The following is a 22,512-nucleotide window of genomic DNA, read 5'->3' on the forward strand; positions in this document are numbered from 1 at the left end:
GTCCACAAGCTGTCAGATTCCTATGACAGCTGCTGCTCTTGGCTTCCCATCAAGAAGACCTCAGATACACAAGCACTTAACCTCTGTATTTCACTGGCATACCTGCTAGGTGTCTTCATTGAAATAAAAACACTGAAGTCTATTACTAATATAAAGTTTTTACTGCTTATGAATTCCCATCAAGCTCTAGCCATGTTTACATTGCTTAGGATAAGCATGCCATGAAAGAAGAAAGTAATTCACCCTTGAACTGCAAGGAGAGACAAAGGCCATTGATCCTGGTGGTGTTACACTGCTCTTCTGGTTTCATATCCTCTCCAAAAAACATCTTGGATGGGCTGCTCTGTTAAATCTGTCTCTCTGTAAATCAGCACTGTAATCAATGTGTTGTGCTAAATACCAGGCAGTTCTGAACACCCCTGAGGTCAAAACCTATCTCTACAAGGCAAAGAAAATCAATGCAATCCATAAAACAGCTTTAGCTAGAAATTTAGAGAATCTGAATATACATATAATTTTTTCTTAAATCAGTGCTTGATTTTTGAGAATCACTACACTGCTGTTGCCTCTACTCAGTTTGCAAGAGGAAAGGCAGGAAAAATAATCTGCTCTGACATTTCTCCCTGTTCACACACCAGAAGGTAGGTGGACCCTTCAGTCAGTCCCCTCGCCCTGCTGCTGCCTGTCCAAGTCTGACAGCTCTAACAGCTCTATCAATAACTCCTCTCAGAACTTTGGGAGAGGCTTTCTCAGAAAGCTGGCCCAAGCAGAACAGGGCCATTCTGTCCTAAAACATCCCATAAATGATTATGCTCCACTTGATTATGGCTGCAAAACATTCCCAGTCTCTTCCTGTTTCTATTAAACACTTTCTCTAACAGAGATTTGGTTCAAAGCATTAAATTAAATTTTCTCTGTGTTCCAGATATGAATTTGCAGCCTTATAGAGTTATAATGTTAATAGAAGTAAGAAGAGAGAAGCTGATTAAATATAAACAGTACCAGAAGCCACCAGGGAATCCTCCATCATGCAGCTCAGCTCACAGTAATTCCCTTGCAGCCTGAAAATACCTTAAAATGCTGTGTTTCACTGTGTAAAAACATGGGACAGAACCAAGCCGGATAACCACTGGCTCTGCCCCTGTGATCCATCCCTGCTGCCCTCAGGTGTTACACACAAATGTGCTTGGATCCAAAATTCCCCTGCAGCCCCTCACCCTCCCCATCAGGAAAGAGGGGTTCACCTCTGGTTCACTGAAGAGGCTTGTAGCCAGCCACTGCCAATTGTCCCTAGGTGATCTGACATTCACTCCCATGTGACTGAAAACCTATCCAGAAGAGAGGCAGCCACATCTGGCTTTGGGCAGACACATCAGGCCATGTAACTGAACAGAAGCTGGAGAATATTGCTCCTCAGGGCCTCCACAGCAGATCTTATGGTCTGCCCTGGCTGAAAAGCTGCATGCTATTAGAGTCATGAAACACAGCTTCTCTTTGTCCCCTTTTTTACCCAAATATAAGCCCAAAAAGGGCCTTCACAGAGCAGATAATAAATTACCAGAGAACAGATCAAACAGTCAGTCCTACTTGAGCTGCTTTCAGGCTGTGGCTAAACCTCCTCTTCAGACCATATACATAGCAGCACTATTTGATCTCTTCTGTCACTCATCTGTTGTGTTCTACTGCAGATTTTTATCCCCAGGGCTCTGCCAGCAGCTTTCTCCATCAAAGAGCTCTGGCCAGGAGCATCCTCAGTGCACACAGGGAAAGCAAAGTCCACCTGCAGCTTCCCAAAGTAAGCACTTGAGCACAGGAGCCACATCTAGTTATCTTCATATTCCTCTTAAGCATTTTAGCTCCACAAGACAGAGCACAGCCAAGTGACACCACGAACGAATTTCTATTTTTGACTCAGAGAAAAGCAACAATCTGCCTCCCAAAAGCACAGCAGCCTGTGAGAGCAGCCACCCACACAGGTGAACTTGCTCAGCAGCCCTGAAGAGCACAGAGGAGTGAGGGTGACAGAGTTTTTAGCCTACATAAAAGGAACACTTACGCAGAGACGATTTCTTCCCCGCTGACGAATTTTGCATAGGAGACTGCCTTGCGGTGCCCTTTGAACACCATGATGGGCTGCTTAGTGTTGCGGAGGTCGTAGTAGTGAACACAGTGATCTGCACACGAGGGAGAAAAGGAATTTAATCACTTGGGAAGGACGCACAGCACCTGTAATGATCGCAACAAAAATCCTGCCTGCAGTTTTCACATCTCACTTCAAGCCCCGGCTAGGATAAACAGTCTGTGCTACAGCAAAAGAGGGTTCCTAAAACAGTCCCAGAATTCATTCTACAAGGGTTCATGTCCCCTTTCAAAGGGTCAGGAGGGTAAAAAGGTGCATTCACATGTGTGTGCCTGTACATGAGTCCTCCTGCAAACCCCACGACCCTGTTCAAGGCAGCAGCTAAAAGGACTCACACCTCTTCTGCTGCCTTCTCAGCTCCCTGCCCAGACACTCCAAATGCCATTTCCAATTCCCAGCCTCCTTCTTTTCCTTCCTCAAGCCGTCCCCTCTTGGAAAATTGTTGAAGAACTCAAGGGTAAAAACTCAGTCTGCTACTTAAACTGGATTGTGGAAAAACAGGATTAAATTTGTCATGCTTGCTTCTGGATGGATAACCTTCCTACCTTTGTTTTTTGCTTCTCTCTTCTGACTTTATTACCAATCAAGAAAGAATTAGCATTCCTGCTAATGAGGGAACAGACTAAATTCCAGTTCATTTTAAGATTTAATTCACAGATGTGCCCCAGTGCCACAACCATATGAGAGGGATCACAGCAGAATTAGTGATAGGTTTGCTTTTCTACACAGCCAAATGTCAATTCCCAAGAAACCAGAAAAACAAGAAGAGAAAATCTCATGAGAGCCAAGCCCCAAACACCCTCACAGTGCTCCTTCCAGCTCAACAAGGTTAATAAGCTTCTTCCTTCCCAACTTTCAGCCTTTAATGTTGAATTTCTTTTAATTACCCCTTGCTATTCTGGAAGCACAGGGAGGCAAGGCCAGGGAAGGCCACACACATGGAAACCAAGCTGGACATCTCTCTCACCGAGCAACTTGTGATAGCCAGACATCAGCTGAAATCTGCTCTGACCCTCCTCCCACTGAAATAACGTCCCACTGGTGGAAGCTTATCACAAAGATTACATAAAATGAATTTAAAAGCCAATAGCTACAGCTATTTTTGTGTTTGCACAGCATTTCAAGGCTGGGTGTTGTCCTCTGCACAACTGGGAGACCTGCTGTCTCAAAATTCCATGTGGTTTGAGAAATAGCCAGGTTTACATCAATCAAGGTTTACATCAACCACCTCCAGAGCAGCAAGGGGAGCTCCTCCCCCAGATTAGGGGCTAATTGGTGGCCATGGCAGGACAGGGTGGGCTCTGTGTCAGAAACACCTTCAATAAAATAAGGTGGGCAGGCACTACAACCACCACCAGAGCAGCAAGGGGAGCTCCTCCCCCAGATTAGGGGCTAATTGGTGGCCATGGCAGGACAGGGTGGGCTCTGTGTCAGAAACACCTTCAATAAAATAAGGTGGGCAGGCAAATCACCTTCCCCTCTCACTGCTGCCAGCACTTTACTCTTTGCAGATAAGCAGCTCAGAGGCCTCTCTGGGTAAGGATTTCTGTCTCTCTCTCTCTCTCTCTTCCTCCTCAAGGTGTAAAAGCAGATGCTCCAAGCAGCCACACCAAGTTTTCTCCACCACTTAGATGAACAAATTACTCTTTATGTTGAAACCCAGCAGCTATTGCACCCCTTACTATCAGCACTGAAGATGCTGTTGCTGTGCCCCATCCAGCACTTTATTCTGCAGATAACCAACTCAGAGGCCTCTCTGGGTAAGGAGTTCTGGCTCTCTTCCTCCTCAAGGTGTAAAAGCAGATGCTCCAAGCAGCCACACCAAGTTTTCTCCACCACTTAGATGGACAAATTACTCTTTATGTTGAAACCCAGCAGCTATTGCACCCCCTACTATCAGCACTGAAGATGCTGTTGCTGTGCCCCAAGCACTCTTTCACACAGCTCCTCTTTCACCTCTGAAATACTAAACCTTCAAACAACTAAAATCCCAGTGTGCTCCTACCATTTGGGTATTTTAATTAGCTGTAGAGCAACACGATGTTGCAACAGGCTTATTGCACAATGGGTTAATTTTCTAAGGGATTTTAATTAAGCATTAACACTCTAACAAGATCTGGGCATCTTGGTCTCTCCTACTTCCCTGAAAGCTGGAGCCAAGAAACTCCACAGTTTTTCATCTATCCAGCAGACCTGTGGGAGCTGTGAAACAGTTAACTGGTAATTGTTATTTTAATGAGCAGAATGATTCTAGCAGGGCTTTCCATTAGGAACCAGTTAGTGGATAAGCCTTTCAAGTCTATTTTTGCTTACAGTTTCAACACTGACCCATCATTAGGGCACCTTTTAGAGCACCAGATTTTACCCTTCAAGAAAATGGCAGGGAAAGGATATCTACATGTGAGCAGCTGGAGCAATGCAGAGAGGAGAGAGCTGTAGCAGGGCAAACAAGTCTATTTGCAGAAGAGAACCACGAAGTTGCATTCACCTTCCAAACATCCCAGTAAACAGCTCAAAGCCTGGCAGCATCTGGCCCCAGCAAGGCTGTGCCTCTCGGCATCAGCAGGGCAATCAATCACTGTCTGCTCTCATCACAACGGCTCTGAGGCAACCAGCAAGGCCACTGGGCTCCAAAATTAGCCACTTAATTATTAATTGATTATTTCAGCAGACAAAGTGTTGGCGCCCAAATGAGTTTTAGTTTTTTGTTTGTTTTTTTAAAATTCAATTGAAGCAGCTATTTTTAAGTAGATACATGAAGATGAATGCTCACTGCACTCATTAAAATCTGAACAGGTGGTCATGTTTTACAATTAAAGAGATACTCTCTCTTGTAGGCCATATGGACTTCACAAAAAACATGATAAAAATGCCATCTGCTGAGGAAGTAGAGAGCCCCAAAGTGAAGTGAAATGAGAAAAATACAACTCCCAGGGATCCCAGCAGAAGCCTTGCCTGGTGGACTTTGATGATGTGAAATTGTCTGGGAGGAGCAGCATCTCTGGCACACCAGCAGATCAGAGGTGAGGTGGCAGGGTGCTCTGGGAGGCTCAGAAAATGAGATTTTCCCAAGAGGCAGATGAAGGTGGGGGAAATGGAGTGGGCAATGAGGGGAATCAAACACTTCCTGAACTCCAGAAGAACCTATCAGCTCATCCAGCATCCCAGTTCTGGCTCCTGCTCTCAGCATCCCTGGCAGACCATGGAGCATGCTCCACTGCTAACCAGCAACACCAGGGGTATTTGCTTCTTGTTTGCTCCTCAAAATGAACAATAATATCATAATTTAGCTAATTTCTACCCCAACTAGGAAACTCACTCAGAACAAGTTCATCTCAGAATTCACATTTAGAGAATTAAAGCCTCCTGCCTGCCCAGCCCTTGGGCAGCAACAGCTCCCTGCTTCACCTTTTCTTCTGTATTCAGGCTTAATTTAAATATTTATGAAATAAAGGGAAAGAACATGTATATATTTCATAACAAATTAAACACTCCAGAACAATTCTCATCTAGTTCAATGTCACTGCAGAAGCTGAGCATGACAGAAATCTGCTGCTATACTTTCTGAATTCAAATATTTGCTGGCAAGTGGTTTTATTTTTCTATACATGTATTTTTAAGTGATCTCAGAAGGCAAAAAGGACAGCTAAGCTCTGCCATTGCTGCAGAGAGGTCTCTGACCACAAGCCTGAGTTTGTAAATAGTGCTTTTCCATTACACTCAGCTTACTTCCCTTAAGACACTGCTGCTTTCACCTTTGAGCCATCAAGTGACAACTAATCAAGAATTCAGACTTCTCCAAGCTCCTGAGATCTTGCCACCTCTTCAGTAAATACAACCCGTGTCAGCAAAGGATGGCATCCCTCTCTGCTCAGCTGCTCATAAATTCACACAACTCCAGCTGGCAGGAAAAGAGCAAAAGAGAAGGATGGGTTTGTGCTCAACAAGGTGAAGGGATCAGCACCTCCTCAGCCTCAATTCTCGGATTCAGCTTGGTTGCAGGGGTGGGGATGCAGTAAATGAGCTGATGATGTGGTTACACAGTCACAGAAAATCAGATTTCAGAACTTCTAAAATAAGACAATTGGGAATTGCTAATGGAGCCAGCAGCATTGCAGGTAATCTCTGAGTTGTTTAGAAAAATGGAATTGATCTTGGATTTTAGTTGTTTATACGAAAGAAAGAAAAGGACAGAGTCTGTTTTTCCCAGAAGTGATTTTCCTTACATTTAGACTTGTTAAAAAAATTTACAAAACTGCTGTTACCAGCAGGCTTTGGGTTCAACACCACCTATTGTAAAGCTCTTACTGTGCAGTGATGCACAGCAGCTCCACAAAGAGCAGCAAGGGTTATGACAGGGTGTCACACAGCAGCAGTTCTGTCTTTCACTGAGTACCAGCACACACAAGGCAGCCACACACAAAAACCAGAGAGCAGAGCAATCCCACTCTCCAGGTAACATTCATCTTGTAGGTCGTGTGTTTCACCCACTTTCACCATGAGCATTAATCAGCATCAGCTAATTCACAAGACCCCCCCAGGCTTTTTTCAACCAAGAACCACTTACTTGAAGGAATATCAAGCCAAGGACAGCAAAACAGAAATTTACCTGCAATGCAACAGTTTTATATTCAAAGGATGTAACCACTAGAAAGACCCAAGAGCTGCATACAAAGGTTCTGTGGCTCTCCTCTGGAAAACTAAATTGCTGGAGAATCAATGCCCATTTTTCTTATTTCCATCATTTAAAAATGCACATTTCTCAAGAGTTCAATATTTAGATTATTGATCCATTAAAAAAAGAAGTCCCTTACATTACTTAGATTTCTCAGCACTCACAGACTTGTGAATATAATGATGCTCCTTGTTCCACAGCAGATAAATGCCACAGACAAGAAGATGCCCATATTGAAATGCACAGCTGTCAGGTAGGTAGCCAGATGTTAATTAAGTGGTCTGCTAGAAGTATTCTGTGATCAAGGCACATTTTGGACTTTTTCAAAATAAAATACATCTTCAATAGCAAACCTAAAGGTCAAAATAATTTCATACATTAATGCTCTGGCTACAGCCTGCAGTCCTGCATATCTTGTGCTACAGATCTTTTACTGAGACAGAAGCTCATGCTGGAATGTAATCTGTAATGTGCTCTTGTGCTTCTCTCACCATGATGGTCTGATCTGTTATATCTAGTAACTCATGTCCTCAGCTCACGACTGCCCCATGTTCTGTTTTCCTCCACTTGAACTTCAAGCTTGGATCAAGGCTGGTTTGTTTTCACCAGTGAAACTCTGTACATCAGCAGTAACAATAAGAGATGTTTATAGTCTGAGGGGGTGTATTTAAATGACCTGTTTAACAAGACAAACTGAGTCAGAGCAAATTTGGTGCAAGATACCTCTGCTTGCAATCAATTAGATTATGCTGGGGAAACCAAAAGAACAGCAAAATAAAAGGATATAAAACAAGCCCACAAAATGATTTTCATCAGAATGAAAAGAGGAGTGACATGACTTTGTAACATTTCATTTCAGTTTTATTTCCACTGGCTAAAAAAAGGATTTCAGAGTTCCTAGAGGAAGCATCTATCACTCAAACATTGAAGGGGCTAGCTGAAGTCCAATTATATATATTTAAACATCTACCTACACAAATTGATCTTTTTTTCACTCGTTTCTCCTCTGTATACCAAGTGTAAGCAAGATCACTCAGTTTTCAGGGCTCTGAGAATTGTATCTAGGCAACTTGTTTAGCAGGAAAATATAACTACACCCTCATGCCTTCAAGTGTCCAGAGTACAGTGGTTCAAATCAAAGCTTGCTTTGGAGTGTCTCTGGGTAAAAGGAAAGAGCACCCACTGTTATTTCCCTACCTGATGTGTCATGAAAGAGGGGATGAGCCATCCTGCTGAATATTTGCTGAACAGAGATAAACAAGAGGTAAAACAACAGAACTTTAGATGGGTTAACCAAAAGTCTCTTTTTTGGCCAAGCTCAGTGTGACTTTTTTTTTTTTTTGCTATAAAAGAGGAAGCTTGAATCCACAAAGGTAAAGTCTTTGGCTGGACTAAAAATGGAAATAGGATCAGGAGACTTACATGAAACCTCAGTTTTCACCAGGAAAAAGCTTTCTTCTGTTAGGGAGGAGAAAGAAGAAGGAGATAAAAAGGAAAAACATCCTGACTTAAAAATAAACTCAAATCACTGGCCTTCCATACAGTACACTGAGGATGACATGGCACATTAGGGTACCTTGGTCCTTAAAGAAACCTGAACAAGGGCCAGGTAAGCAACACCTGAGAAAAGGATGCCATCAGAGCCCAAACCCTGAAAATTAAATGCTTGAAAACTCATTTCCTTGAATTCCAGAGGAACTCTACAAAAGTCATCTACCTAGCTCCAGAATTACTTACAGACTTACTGAAAAGCCATTAATAAAAAAAAAGGAACTTCTCTAGTGGATCTTCTATGTACCTGTGCACCAGGAAATGGAGCCTCCCTGCCAAGGCAATGATATCAAAGGCTGGGTGAAAGACAACTTAGAATTTAATTATGAGGAAGCTCAAATGAAACTTAATCCTATACAGAATGCCCTATCTGTTAGAAATCTGGTTTTGCTCAAGGGCCCTGAAAGTCATGGAATACCGTAGTTTGGAAGGGACCTCTGAAATCCAGCCAGTCCAACTGCTCAGTCAAGGATGGGACAACTGCAAAGTTGGATTCAATTTCCAAGTTAAATAATTGTGTTCAAGAGCCCTACTCAGCCATGCTCCAAGCGTTTCCAAAGACAATTCTATAAACTCTTCCCTCAGCTGTCTTGAAAGTGCTCTTATGTCAAAGGATTAGGGAGATTTTTTCTTTTTAATACAAACTTGCTTCAGCTATTTGCTATTGACACAAGAAAGGCAAGGCATTAGCCCACCTCTCAGCACTACAGCAATAATGTTTGGGCTGTGTTTTGCTGCACAGGTTTCTGGCTTCTCAGATCTTTCAGGTTTTGTCTATCTACACCCACACGACGGGGGTGGCACAAAGCACTGTCATACAACCTTAGCTCTCCTTTAATTCACTTTTTTTTTTTCTTACTAGTGAAAAAGAAAAAGAACAGCTCAATTTTAACTGCTGCCAAGCCTGTAATACCAAAGAACATTACTTGCAGATCTTCATGTGACTGAGGTGACTTTATTCAGGAAGTTTGGGGTAGAGATTTAATCTTCCCTACAGCAGAAAGGCAGGCTGGAGTTTGAACATCCATATGTGGGTCGAAGACTGGGGACATAGGACAGCTGAACATTCCATCTTTGGGAAGAATTCAACTCAACAAGACCAGTGAAACTTCATGGAGTGACAACTTCCCCAAAAAAATCTCTTTCAGGGCAGAGGAGAGGAAAAAAAAGCAGGGAGGAAAAAAAAGGTCTTTATTTCAGTAACAGAAATGCAGGGTAGCATTTGGCAAAGAATGGTGAAGAAGCCTTCCAGCCAACAAAACACTATAAACAGGTCTATTTCAATTGAGAGAGTAATACTGGAATGGGATATGATGAGCACAGGGTTTGGCCTATCACAAATCACTTCTGGAAGGGAAGACAGTGTGAGAGTTTACACTACATAAAATAAATAGATGCTTCAGGAAAAGAAAAGAGATGACAATGCATTAGGGACAGGGAAAAGTGGACTTGAATTCACAGGAACAAAGCTCTGCACTAAAAATTAGCACAAGAATTTTCTGAAGAAGGAATTAGATAATATCAACAGCAGTAAGTTGACATCAGTGCCCTCTGTACAAACAATTTCCCTTACTGTAAAGGCAAGAGATTAAAAATGGCTTTGATACAGCCTGAAGCAAAGCACCTTTGCAGACAAAACTGTCTGGAGCATCCTGCTGAAGAATGCAGTGTGCTGCTTCTCTCCTGCAGCATGACAAATCACATGAGGAGCAGACAGCAGAATGTCACCCATGACCCATGTCACTCCAACACCTCCCCACAGAACACTGCAGCACAGGTAAAGCTAACTGGTATTTTTAATTTTTCCTGTTTGTACCTTCCCTTCCAAAAAAGCCCCAATAAAGCAAGAAAAATTTATCCCAACAGCCATTATCACAGGCACATTAAAATGTTAGCTGGATGTGGCTTTGTATTCACAATTTTTATCTCCAGCAGAAACTGCAAGTGCTTTGTTTCTATAATTAAGACAAAATTATTCATCTGAAGCATTTGCTTTTTCCATTTCTTTTTACCTGGAGTTTCCTTTGCAGTGAAGGAACAGTTTTTCTCTGAATAACCATTTTTCTGCAGCCCTGGGGAAATCTCAGCAATCTCTTTTAGAAGCAATGCTCTGCTCCACAGCAGCAAACTGTAACAATGCCCTTATTTTGTATTTCAGGTGTGTGTCCAAGATGATTTGGGATGCAGTACTTCATTTATATTTGCTCTCAGAGTTCTGTCTAGACAAGTGGTACCAGACTCCTGGGGAGGTCCTGCACACCCCACCTTCATACGTGTCAAATATTCAATGGCCACCCAAAAAGGGACTGAACTTGAGGAAAGCATTCAATACATATTTTCCCTGCAGGTGAAAACCTCCCCTGTGTGCTCTAAAGACCATACAAGATTAAGCAAGGTCTGTATGATTCATTTTGCTGGTAGCAAGATGTTAAAAAATCCCAAACAACTAAACCCTTTAAAGTGAGGAAGCCACAGAGCCCATGATGTTAGCAAGGAGATGAAAGGAAGTTTCTAAAGCAGAGGAAGGCACATGGGTATTTGGAGATGACAACTTAATCTCATTTTCCTACACTGCAATACAGATGATGGGCAACAGCCTCCAAAGATTAGATTTAAGGAATCCAATGGAAATCTACCCTCAAAAAAATCATATTTAGGGAATTAAAACACAAATCCAGCCCAGGTTTTCATTTAAACAAACAAAGAACACAGCTTTGAGAAGAAGGAAAACAACCAGCAGTGTTTAGCAAAATGAATGATAAAAGAGGCACAATGAGAAAGATCCACTCCATCAAAACTGAAATAAAGAACTGAGGTTAGACTGAATGTCTGTCAGTTTAATCTCTGGCAAAACCAACAGCACAATAAGACCCTTCTACTCTTCCTTCTACAAAAGAAAGGCTCAGGGGTGTGCCAGCACAGGGTTTCAGGTCAGCACTTGAAATATTTTGACAGAGCTCTGCAGGAAACACTATACCCTGCTTCAGCCAGTGATTTGCATCTCTTACTCACACCAACTGTACTATTTTTTAAAAAATATATACCAACACTAGCATTCCTCTAAAGATCTAGATCTCCCTCTGCTGAACAGATAAAGAGAACAGCAGCCTTGATGGGAACTGCCAACTGGATTTTTAACCTTTGTATTCCACAGATTCCCTATAGCTCAAAGTTACAGATATCATTTGCCAGGTTATGGGTAATGGTCTTTACACACTGGGGACATTTTGTTACTGACTTGTCTAAAGCTTTTGATACAGCAGCCCATAAAGCCTTCATCCTAAATAACTTGTCTTACATTAAGGAGAGAAGGAGGAGACATAAAATATTAGATATTAATCAGGTGGCAAAAGGGCTCTGATGGGAGAGGGAAGCAAAACACATTTTTCTAGAACTCTTTTGAAACTTTGACCTCTATGGTTTTAAAGAGCTATAGCAATTTCTCACAGGAGTAAGGCATAGGTTTTTTTTGCAATTCAAGGGTTGCTGTCTATCAGACTGTTGGAGAAACAAAATATTCAGTACACACAAGCAAGATTTAATAATGCTACAAAACTAATGAAGACAACAGCAGTAATAAAACCTGGAGCTTTGGAAAGAATTCATTCTTCACATCTGAAACAGGAAAAAATAGTTATGCACTGTTCAGATGCAACAGTTGTGCTCCTAACACAGCTTTTCTCACTGACTATGTAAATGCATAACTCTACATGCACTAGTGCCTGTAAGCTGATGTCCAAAATAAATTTTATGACACCTATAACATGTGAAGAACAGTCATTTTATGGTAAAAGGTGCTTCAATCCATGCTGTTTATAAATGGACTAGACCTTGGAAGAGATGAAACTTCTTACATGAGCAACAGGAGCCTTACTTGCACATGGAGTGCTGGGTACATCTATCAAAGCTAAAAATACCATGCCACTTGCTGAACACATCTCTCTCAATTCAAGATACATACTGCACACAACAAACACTTTTATTAATGCCAAAGCCATGTCAGCTCTGGTTCTTTGAAGGAATCAAAGTTGCTCAAGTCACAGAGCTGTGATGCAGGGAAAGGGCAGCACAGTCAAGATTCCCTGGAACCACACACTCCAAGAGGTCAAGATCATGCAGACAAGGGCTTGAGGCATTACAAAAGATGGATGTAAAAGGAACATCCTCCCTAGGATTTTAAGAGTGCATTTATGAAGAAACAGCTTTCAGGTTTCTGTTGTATTACTAGACACCACACAAAGAGAACCAAACAGGCTTCAGAGCAGTTAAAGCAGCTCTAAGGAAAGGAAAGTGCAGGCTCCTGAGACCTGAGCTGGCCAAATTATCAGTCAAACCTGCTTTTAGTCCAGAACTACATTTTGCTTCACTAGCCTGAGGAGATATTAGTCTTAACTAGCTTCTGGAGATGATGATCTGATTCATTATCTAAACTGACCTCACAGCAGACTCCACTGGAAGAGAGGAAGGACATTAGAAGCGTTACAATTGCTAAAATCCAAGCTTCAGATAGAAGGGCTTAAACCAAAGACAATTGCTAAAATCCAAGCTTCAGATAGAAGGGCTTAAACCAAAGGTATGGTGGATTGTGTACACAGGGAAACAAGCACAGGAAAGCATGTGATGATACACAGGTATCCAAGGGGGAAGAGAAGCAACATACCCTAAGGAGGCAATGAAACAAGTAACATGAAAAGCAACTGGATTTGCACATGCATCTACAGTCTCATTTTTTGTCATTTTCTTGAGATTTAAATGGCTGATATGAACCTTGCCCAAACACTTAAAACTCTACTCTTAAAGACTCCTGCAATGTTTAGATGCTCAGACACTATCAAAAGATGTCTTGGAGATGAGAGCCCACACTGCACTCACCAGTTATAGATTTCCCTGTGCTATGTGACAGTCATCACCAGTTAGTATGGAAGCACAGTACCCAAATAAACGGCTGAAACAGTTCATCCATGCAGTCTGAACAGGAAGCCATTACAGAGGATGTCATTCCAAAGAGCAATTCCTTTGAACGAGCTACCAGAAAAACTGCACCTTTGGAAACTGCCGAGGTTGGAAAGCATTAAACTCTTCAGGGATACAGCAACAGCCTAGCAGCAAGAGCAATTGGCATTCTGAGAGAAAGATGAATGTTGGAGTTGGCTATCTGTTCCTGAATTCCAAGGCTCATTTCAATTTAAATTTGAATTTCGTCACATTGACTAAATGACTTCTGTGCCAGTTGTAAGACAAAATGTTCATGAAAAGAATATTTAAGCAAACAATTAGTACGCTCATTTCTGCCAATGACAGATTTATCCTTTTCTCTAGAGAATCAAATGGAGCTTTTCAAGTTCATTTTATTCATTCACTTGTTACTGAAGTGTGATGACCTCTGGGACAAAGTTAGGAAACTCCCCAGTAGGTCTCTATATTGTTAGTCACTATTCATTCCAATTGCTTTATCCTAGACAAGTCAGATACTGCTTTTTCTGTGTAAGTAAAAAAGTTCTATCAGCTCTTGAACTCTTAAGGCTTATGTGAAAATTGCACCTGCGACACATCCTGCACACTGATGAGAGGTTTCATAGCCCTTTGTGATTTCCTAGGAAGCAGTGGCAGCAAGGCAGGAAGACACTACCTGGCAGATCTGGCAGCATCTCTGATGTGCAGGAACAGAAAAATCAGCTTTACTATAAAGATCTTAAGTTTAAATAACATGGTATAGGTGCAGTTCTTCTCACTGTCAGTCCCGAGCAGAAGTACAATGTAATCCAACTACCAGAGCCAGAGAGATTGCCTTCACCAGGACAGCAGAAGGCTTGGTTTGATATCTCACCTTCATTTACATCCCAGGGTCCATGAAGAGGGATAACAAGTCAAACCTTCAAAGACTTGTCCTCACCTAAAATATCCCATTAAGCTCAGTGTTTCCACTACAATAAGTACTTTGGGACAGAAATATGATCACAGCCCTACTGGCCAAAAAATACAGATTCCTCCAAATAACTCTCAACTGACTGAAGTCCTGTAAATGCTTTCCAATGCAAAACAAATGAGGCTTTACAGTGAATTCTGGAATGAGTTTGAATTAAAGGTGACAAATGCGCACTTCCAAAACACAGACCTTGTCCTCTGCTTCCCCTGCCAACAGCCTCAGAGATCATGGACTAGAGGAAGGTTTATTATTGCCTACCCACAAAATGAAAATGCATAGTGCAGGTAAAGTCCTATTTACCTGCAAGTAATGGGCAAGCCCTGAACTGCTGCATGCCACTGCTTTCATCAAGGTTGGATTCTGAGCACTCACTGCTGTGAAGTTTTCCCACAGGTTTGTAAGGAATGCCTAACCTTTATCTGTGCCTTTAAGCTCAATTCATACACTGAAGGTAATTTTGTAGCTCAACCCCAAGGAAGCTGCCTAACTCCACCCTAAACATGTCATATATTCACACAAATAGATCCTTTCTGAGTCACTGCAGGCTTTCAACAGAACCTACTACTCACCCATGAGAATCTATTAAGGTAAGACCTTGCTCTCAGCTGGAAAACATTAATTCTCTTCCAAAAAGGCACACTACCTTCTTGGTCATTAATATCCCATCATTCTTCTGAGCTGAGTGACAAGCCAGGTAAGTCACCCAGATCTGAGACAGTGTACAAGGCTAACTCTACAGGGAGATGTTTGGAAAAGAGAAATCACTGCTCCACTTACTGCAGCAGAAAAATCAATATTTCTGGTCAGGATAGTCTCCAAAGTGGCCCCACTTGGACACCAGGTATATTAGAAAAATGGAATGATGATAAAAAAGCCACTTTTGACCCTGAACTGTAAGTGCATCAGGGTGATGCAGAGACCTTAAGGGGTGGGTAAATAACTGCAAATGAAAACAAAGCTGTTGACACAACAACAGGAGTCCTTCATAATGCTGCTGCTGTTCCATAGTATCAAATTATTTTTGTGACCATTCAAAACCAGAATACACCATTGTTCAATGCTAAAGATGGTGCACATGAAACATCTTTAAACAGACTGGAAAAAGTGGTGGGGAAGGGCAAAATCACCTTGGAAGGAAAAGCAGAAAGTGGGGAAGGGAATAAGGAAGAGAGAGCTGGTAAGAGAGGAGAACTTCAGAATTAAGAGCACACTTCATGTTCACTGAGGGTTTGCCCCTTGTTAGTAAATACTGGCATTGATACAGGCTGCCAAAAGCCTGTCTGGGGCTGGCACTGGTGCTCAATGGATCAGGGAATAACCTAATCCAGAAAAAAGGCAATTCAGTTTTAGCCATGCAATTGGTAGTGTGAAGGAAGAGATGGAAAAGCAAAATCTGGGGTGTTTAGGAGGGAGTATGGCATCTCCAATGCAGGCAGTCTCCAACTGTGTTGCTCTAAGTAGTAAGATCAGCATCAATCAGCACCATCCCACTTTTTCCCTGCTGTGGTCACTTCATCTGAGCCCACAATATCAAGTTTGTGCAACAACATAGCAAAGCTGTTTTAGACTGATCAAAGCTAAAACTAATGCAGCAAGACCTTAAATTCTGACTATGCTGCAGCTGTTCTGTTGCTATCCTGTCCATATGTGTTTCTCTGCTGCTTGCACTTATTTTGTGAAGCTCCTGGAGAGGAGACAGTCTCTGTCCTGCATTCTGCAGCCCTGAGAAACCTCTCTCAGCCCTCAATCCCACCTGCTAGATTTGTGGGTCCTACAGGGGAAAAATACAGTGTTTGAGGAGATGATGCATCTAATGTCACAGAAACTTCAGATCTCTGAATCCTTACAAAACTTCTGCATAATAAACCTGCTAGATTTGTCAGACCTAGAGGGAAAAAGATAGTGTTTGAGGAGATGATGCATCTAATATCATAGAAACTTCAGATCTCTGAATCCTTACAAAACCTCTGCATAATATATAGGAAATAAAAAGTCAGTGGTAGCTGCTGACACTATTACAGCAGGCTGGGAATAAAACATTCCTACTATCAATAGCTACACTGAGCTCACTGGAGTTAGCAGACAGTCTGATCTCACCCAGACTGCACAACTTGGATATTCCAGCTGCGAAGTGCATGATGCATTTTCAGCCTTTAGTTTTCTTTTTAAAGCAGGGAAACAGCACTGCTAGAAAATATATGGGTTAAGGACATCAATGCTGTTGCTGAGGCAGAACAATAATAACTTCAGCCATGATTTATATAGCTAATTTCAGAATAAAACCCTATCTGTTTTTAAAAAGAGGAAAAGACCACAGAATGACCTGATTTGGTATTTGGCAGTGATTACAGTTTATACTGGACAATGTTTCAACTCAGTAAGCATGCAAATAGAATATTTTATTAAAGTAACAGACAAAAGGGGTTTTTTCTTCTTTATGTGCCCTCTCTACTGCAACAGATTTTATCAGGCTGCAGTCAGACATACCAGCTTTCCCCTCACCTGAAGTGCCTGATTTTAAGTGAATTACTTCTCAAACCAATATCCATTTCTCTTCTATAGGCTCTATTTCTAGTTTATGGCCCATTTGTTCTGTTTTAAGCTACCCAAGATAATTTTTTTTGGTCATCTAAAAGCTTCAGAGTGAAGAGTCCAGAAAAGAAACTTATATATCATCCACATTAGATGCTAATCTTGAGATTTGCTTTTATAGTGGCATCTGAAGCTTCTTTTTCTACATCATCTGAAGCCAACTCAGTGCTCTCTACTAGAGAAGAGTGTTGCTCATGGAGATATACAGTCTAACAACACTTTTAAAGATGGCTATGTTTAAATCGAAGCATCACAGCAAATCCTGTGAACAGAACCCCCCCATTTCACTCACTGTGCCACAAGGTTCACAGCCTGACTTGGCTTCCAAATCCACCCCTACAGTCCTTCAGTTCCCTCCTTTTATTTGGCAATGCAGCATGGAAACTGGGTGCAAGTGGAAATGCTTTTATTAGACCCTGATCTCTGGTTCAAGATTCCCTACAGGGAATGAAGCAAAGTCAGGCTGTGAACCCTGTGCTGCCTCAGCTCACCTAATTCATGCCATGTGTTGGCAGATCTCTAAGGGACCTTGGTACCGTCCTTACAATTTTTCTGTAAAAGGGTTTTAAAGTTGGAGAGGGCAGAAAAGCACCTCTGAACCTTTCACCTGTGCACAATGTAGCATGGTGGGCCTTGTGGGCCAACAGCCCAAATATTACGAACAAGTGAGAAGAAATGTAAGATGGGGACAGGGTAGAAAGGACCTTAAGATGGTCATCCTGTTTCTGTGGTGAAGGCAAGGGAGGAGCCAGCACAGAGATGCTGATCTAGATGAAGCATCTGATTAGGAAATCCCATTTCAAGGAGGCATTCTGAACAGATGGATGCAAGTGGGCAAGATGCATTTGTCAAGGGCAGAGAAGAGCTTTTCTTAAGCAACGTGTGAAAGAACATTATGAAAAGATGGTCCAGCTTTATGAATGGTTAAGAGAACCTTTAAAGAAAATAAAAATGTCAACCCTGAAAAAACTTCTACTTCAGTCAAAATTACATTGCTTAAAGAAGTTATGCTGGCTTTCAGCTATTCTGCATACAGAAAAAAGGAACTGAAGTGTGTATGTAATTAATAGTACAATAAATCAATTTACTTCTTCCTTTTATAGCTCAAATATTATGTACCAATACTTCCTCCCTATTTTGTGAATTGCTTACCTCATCATGTGTTAAACTATAGATATATACATATATACACACAAAAATACAGACATATATAGCATTAGGCTCCATCAAATCAGCAAATAAATTGAGAGTATATAGAGAAACAGCACTTCTGTTTAAATACAATACAAGACTCTGTGGGGCATGAAATGCTCAGAAGTCTTGGCTCTTCTATACTTGAATAAATCTCTGAATAAGTAATCAAAACAGTTTTCAAAATGTGAAAATCCTCTTAGCCATGCGAGGAAGCCAAGGCAGGGCTGAGACAGCTTTCTGAAATTGGCCACTACACTGGTCACTGAATTAGTGTTTAGTGCTGCTCATTTTTATTTCTGCTGGGGGCAAACAGGAGTGGTCAAAGTCAGTGTGCCCTGTTCCCTGCTTTTTTTTTTAGTAGTACTCAAAGAAGTCAGCTTTGACTCTTCCTTTATTAATTTTATAGCCTATGTGACAACTCATGCTATTCAACAGTTATGTTCCTTTTTCCACAAACTAAATGAAATTATTAAGCAAGACTAGCTGAAGCTGATGGAGAAGAAAAACCTTTGTCTCCATCATAACACACTAAACATGACTGTTTTACTATATGGGGTATGAAAGTGGACACTAACTAATTTCTTTGCTCTGATTTTTTTTTAGGACTTCAGAAATAATGTCTTTCAAGATACCAGTGTTTCTTTTAATATGCCATTTTCCTCACATGTATTTATGGCTGAAAGATCAATTAGAATTCCATTGTGGGAAGTAATTTCCATCACTTCAATTACCCCATGTAATTGTTTCAACAATCATAATATCAATCAAATACCCATTTTAATTTTTATTTAGAGATTCAATTACCAAACATCAAGCAGATGCAAACACTTCTTTCAGTACAAATACCCTCTTACCCCTCAGCATCCACTAAATAACAGAAACACGTATGCAGTCCTTTAAAGCCTCCATGAAACTTTTAGGGCTTCCTAATACTTGTTTCTCAACACACTTGCTGAAGACAAGCCCAGTTTGTTAGACCTGGGTGTGGGGACAGAGACACTCCCACCTGCTCCTACCCCACGTGCCCTCCAGCTCCAAAATCCTTCCTTGATTTATCTGTGCCTTATCCCTCCTCTGCCTTTCAGGTGGCACAGAACCCCAGTTACCTATTTATCAAGAAGAATTCTGTTTCATTGTGCTTTTACAGGTATATTTTAATCAGTGGCTGATCCATTTGGAGGTAGTGTTCATCTTTCCCTAGAGCCTTTCCCAGAGACTCCCTTCTCATTCAAATGCTGCTAGTAGATATTGTCGTTCAACTATTTTTACATGTGATTCACTAAACTTCAGAGAGAGGCCTGTCAAGCAAGTCAATATTTTACACTCCATCTTGAGTCCATTTCTGGATTCAAAATGCAAGTTTATTTTTTGCCTCCTAAGAGTTACAACCAAAGCAGAACCAGCCTGGAAATGAGAACACCCAAATGAAATGGCAAACCAGTGGTTGCAAGAATGATCAACGTTATATCCCAGAGTGCAGAGAGAACAAATGTTGTCAGAACAACTAGTTACAAGTCCATTAAAATTCCCCAAGGAGAAAGAAAATGCAGAGTTGGTTAAACATTTATAGGCACCTGTGAGTTTTAGTTACTGTATGCATAGCACAATACAGCTTCCTCCCAAAGCGACACCTGCTCTGCTCTCAGATCTTTGTGTCATCACCAAGAACCATTTCATCTAAGTGAATAAAAGGCTCCCTGTGCCTTCCCCACTGACTAATTAAAAAAAAATAAAAATGTTAACAGCCATCTTTGCCCAGCTTAGGAAAACATGAGCCCACCCACAGGGATTGTAGTTGGAGCTAGGGGAACATGCACAGCCACAGCTTTACAGCACGCTTCAGGTAAAACCAGTTAAAATTCCCAGTATGGCTTTGCAGCATTTATAGAACAATATTATAAATCAGAAAGAGCAGCTCTCATCATGTTAACACATTGAGACTCCCAGAGCTGAGCTCTGCCTGGTTGCCTTAGTGATCCCAATAAATGCACTGGGTGATTTCTTTACCTGCCTTATCTCTGATAAAGGCACCCAAATGAAAAAGCCAGGCTGGGGCGTGACATTGACACAGTATTGTGGCACTTGAGAAGCTTTACTCAGAAACATTTTAACTGCAATGACACTTCAGCCTTGGGCACAGCAGCCAACCTCACATATTTGGGGAGAATAAGGAATAAAGGAAGGAAGAAACAATATCCCTTTGCCCCAAATCCCTTTTACCTACCTGCACAGCCAAAAGCTAGGTGATACCTAGAAGATGGGCTGAATTTGACACAACACACGTTAGCCTTGGCCTCAATGCTTGCGACTGAGTTGTCCAAGTTGGTAGACCACAGTTTCACTAGAGAAAGGGAAAGAGAGGCATGAATAAACAAAAAAACCCCAACAAATACATGAACTTCATCTGAAAGGCCTAAAATCTAGTTATTTCATGAATAAGATTCTGGAAAGCCTGAGTTGCTAAGACGTTAGTGAGTCTAAAGGGTCAGTTATCACTGGTGGTTGATAAGTTTGAGAATATTCTCAAGTTCATATTGTAGATATCCTGCCCACTTTTATACACACAGGAGATGCCAGAAGTGCCCATCCCACACACCTGAGACCATCAGAGCAGGTGATGAACCACATGCTATAATCTCAGTTACTGCAGTGCAGATTCATACAACCAAGGCTTACATCCTTTTCTGCTCCTTCTCCCTGGGCTGGGATGCAAGAACTCCATGCTCCACAGAAAAATTGCTTTGCACAGAATAAATATACCTAATTGTATGCACAGTGAGTGAGAACAACTTGTTTTATTCGTGAGAAACTGGCACAGACAGGAGAGAAATCAGTATGCTGCCTTCCTATGATGCAATAATCCCCTGGTACAAGAACTTTACTGTTCTGTGAGAGTACCACATGAACACTGATTAAACTATGTGCTAGAAGGGACTCTTCCACTAAGCACTCCAGTGCTTCAGAGAATGACCAACAAAAAACACCAGGCCTTTTCAAGACACAGCCTTCCCCACCTGCCAGAAACACTTCAAGCACCATTTAACCTTAAGATGGAATAGTGCCAGGTGCTCCTCACATAGTTAACCTTATTATTAAAAGCTAAACAATGCACTGCCTTTGGCCCAGATAAAGGAGCAGCAGATTGGCATCAAGCCCCATTGATGCCTACAAGACAGAGAAGACTAAAACATCTCCCCTCCCTCTTTTCCTGATGAGTGGATCAAGCTGTACTTGAGTACCACAATCTGAGGCTGGAAGCAGAGCAAGCTGGAACCAATGCTAAACACGCAGTTGCTACAAGAAGGGTTAAAAGCCCCTCAAGAGTTCCCCTTGAGCTGCAAGGGCTTCCTCAGAGCTGTGGCAAACAGATCCTCCTTTCTTACTGAAAGATCCCTTTGGAGGCGAAGTGAGCAAAAATGGCAAAACAACAGGAACCTTGCAACCCACTGTGATCAACACTTGAGAGATCAGCAGTTTTATGGGGTGTCTCCATCCTCTGAGGGGTCCTCTGTGCCACCTGTTAGTCAGCATTTCCCAGGGGCTTTGAGGGAGAAGCAAGGCTTCCAGTTGGATTATCCAAGGAAGTTTTAGAAGACAAAAGAAAAGGAGGAATACTGGCAGGTTGGTTCCAGTACTCTTTTTAATAGTATGGCAAGCAGTGAAAGCAACAAGACTGGGCTGTTTCTGACCATACAAGGATGGAGGAAACAGCACTGCTCAGAGCACACCAAGGAATGACTGTAAATACAGCACTGTGTGGATATCTGGCAGCTGCCTGGAACCATCAGAAAGCAGCACACAGACACCAGAAGAAACACAAACCCCAGTGGCATACTCTATTTGCCCAGAAGCATTATGTAAAATTCAATGAAAACAGCACCCAGCCTTAGGTTGATTTTCAGAAATAAATGCATTCTCGCTGATCAGAGCTATAATATTCACCCTAAACACCTGGCCACATTTTTAAATGATATAAAAGCTTTGCAAGCATGGCTTAAGAAGCTCTCTTCTCCCGGGCAAGGCGGGATGATAAAGCTTCTCCACCATGTTCTGGATAGAAGGGAACAAGAAAGAATTTTGGAGAACAAAAAAATATTTACATTTGGCTTAAATGAACAGACACCAAGAGATGAGTAGTCTAAGTTCTGGTGGCAGTAAAGGCCATCAAGTTTATGGATGAGATAAGAAGCAAGTAAAACATGTTTATGAGAGAACAGTGTCAGCAGACAACACCACTTCAACTTGAGGAGTGTGAGGTGGGTGCATGATCTCAAGTTCAGAGCAATACTCTGCCAAAATCTATAGAAAAAAAACCACAGGCTTTCTCTGAAGCTTTCCACCCAGGTACTTAAAGCTGCATCCAAAGCAGCCAAGTCTCTCCTTGACCCTCCCAACCAAACAAATGGCCATCTGGTCCCAGCTCGGTATCAAAAG

At 41.8% G+C, this 22,512-nt stretch overlaps 1 protein-coding gene across 2 annotated transcripts in view; it reads right to left on the reverse strand.

The window, feature by feature from the left end:
- The window catches only part of COP1 (COP1 E3 ubiquitin ligase), a 124,406-nt gene that overhangs the window by 34,422 nt on the left and 67,472 nt on the right, over positions 1 to 22,512 (reverse strand). For both annotated transcript variants that reach the window (XM_039730279.1, XM_039730278.1), the window contains exons 15-16: positions 20,303 to 20,419; positions 2,057 to 2,174 (exon numbers count right to left, since the gene is read on the reverse strand). In XM_039730279.1, coding sequence (XP_039586213.1) covers positions 2,057 to 2,174; positions 20,303 to 20,419 — 235 coding nt within the window. The remainder of the gene's footprint in view (positions 1 to 2,056; positions 2,175 to 20,302; positions 20,420 to 22,512) is intronic.

Source organism: Passer montanus, unplaced genomic scaffold (genome assembly GCF_014805655.1).
Source record: "Passer montanus isolate IOZ18808 unplaced genomic scaffold, ASM1480565v1 scaffold71, whole genome shotgun sequence".
Taxonomy (NCBI): domain Eukaryota; kingdom Metazoa; phylum Chordata; class Aves; order Passeriformes; family Passeridae; genus Passer; species Passer montanus.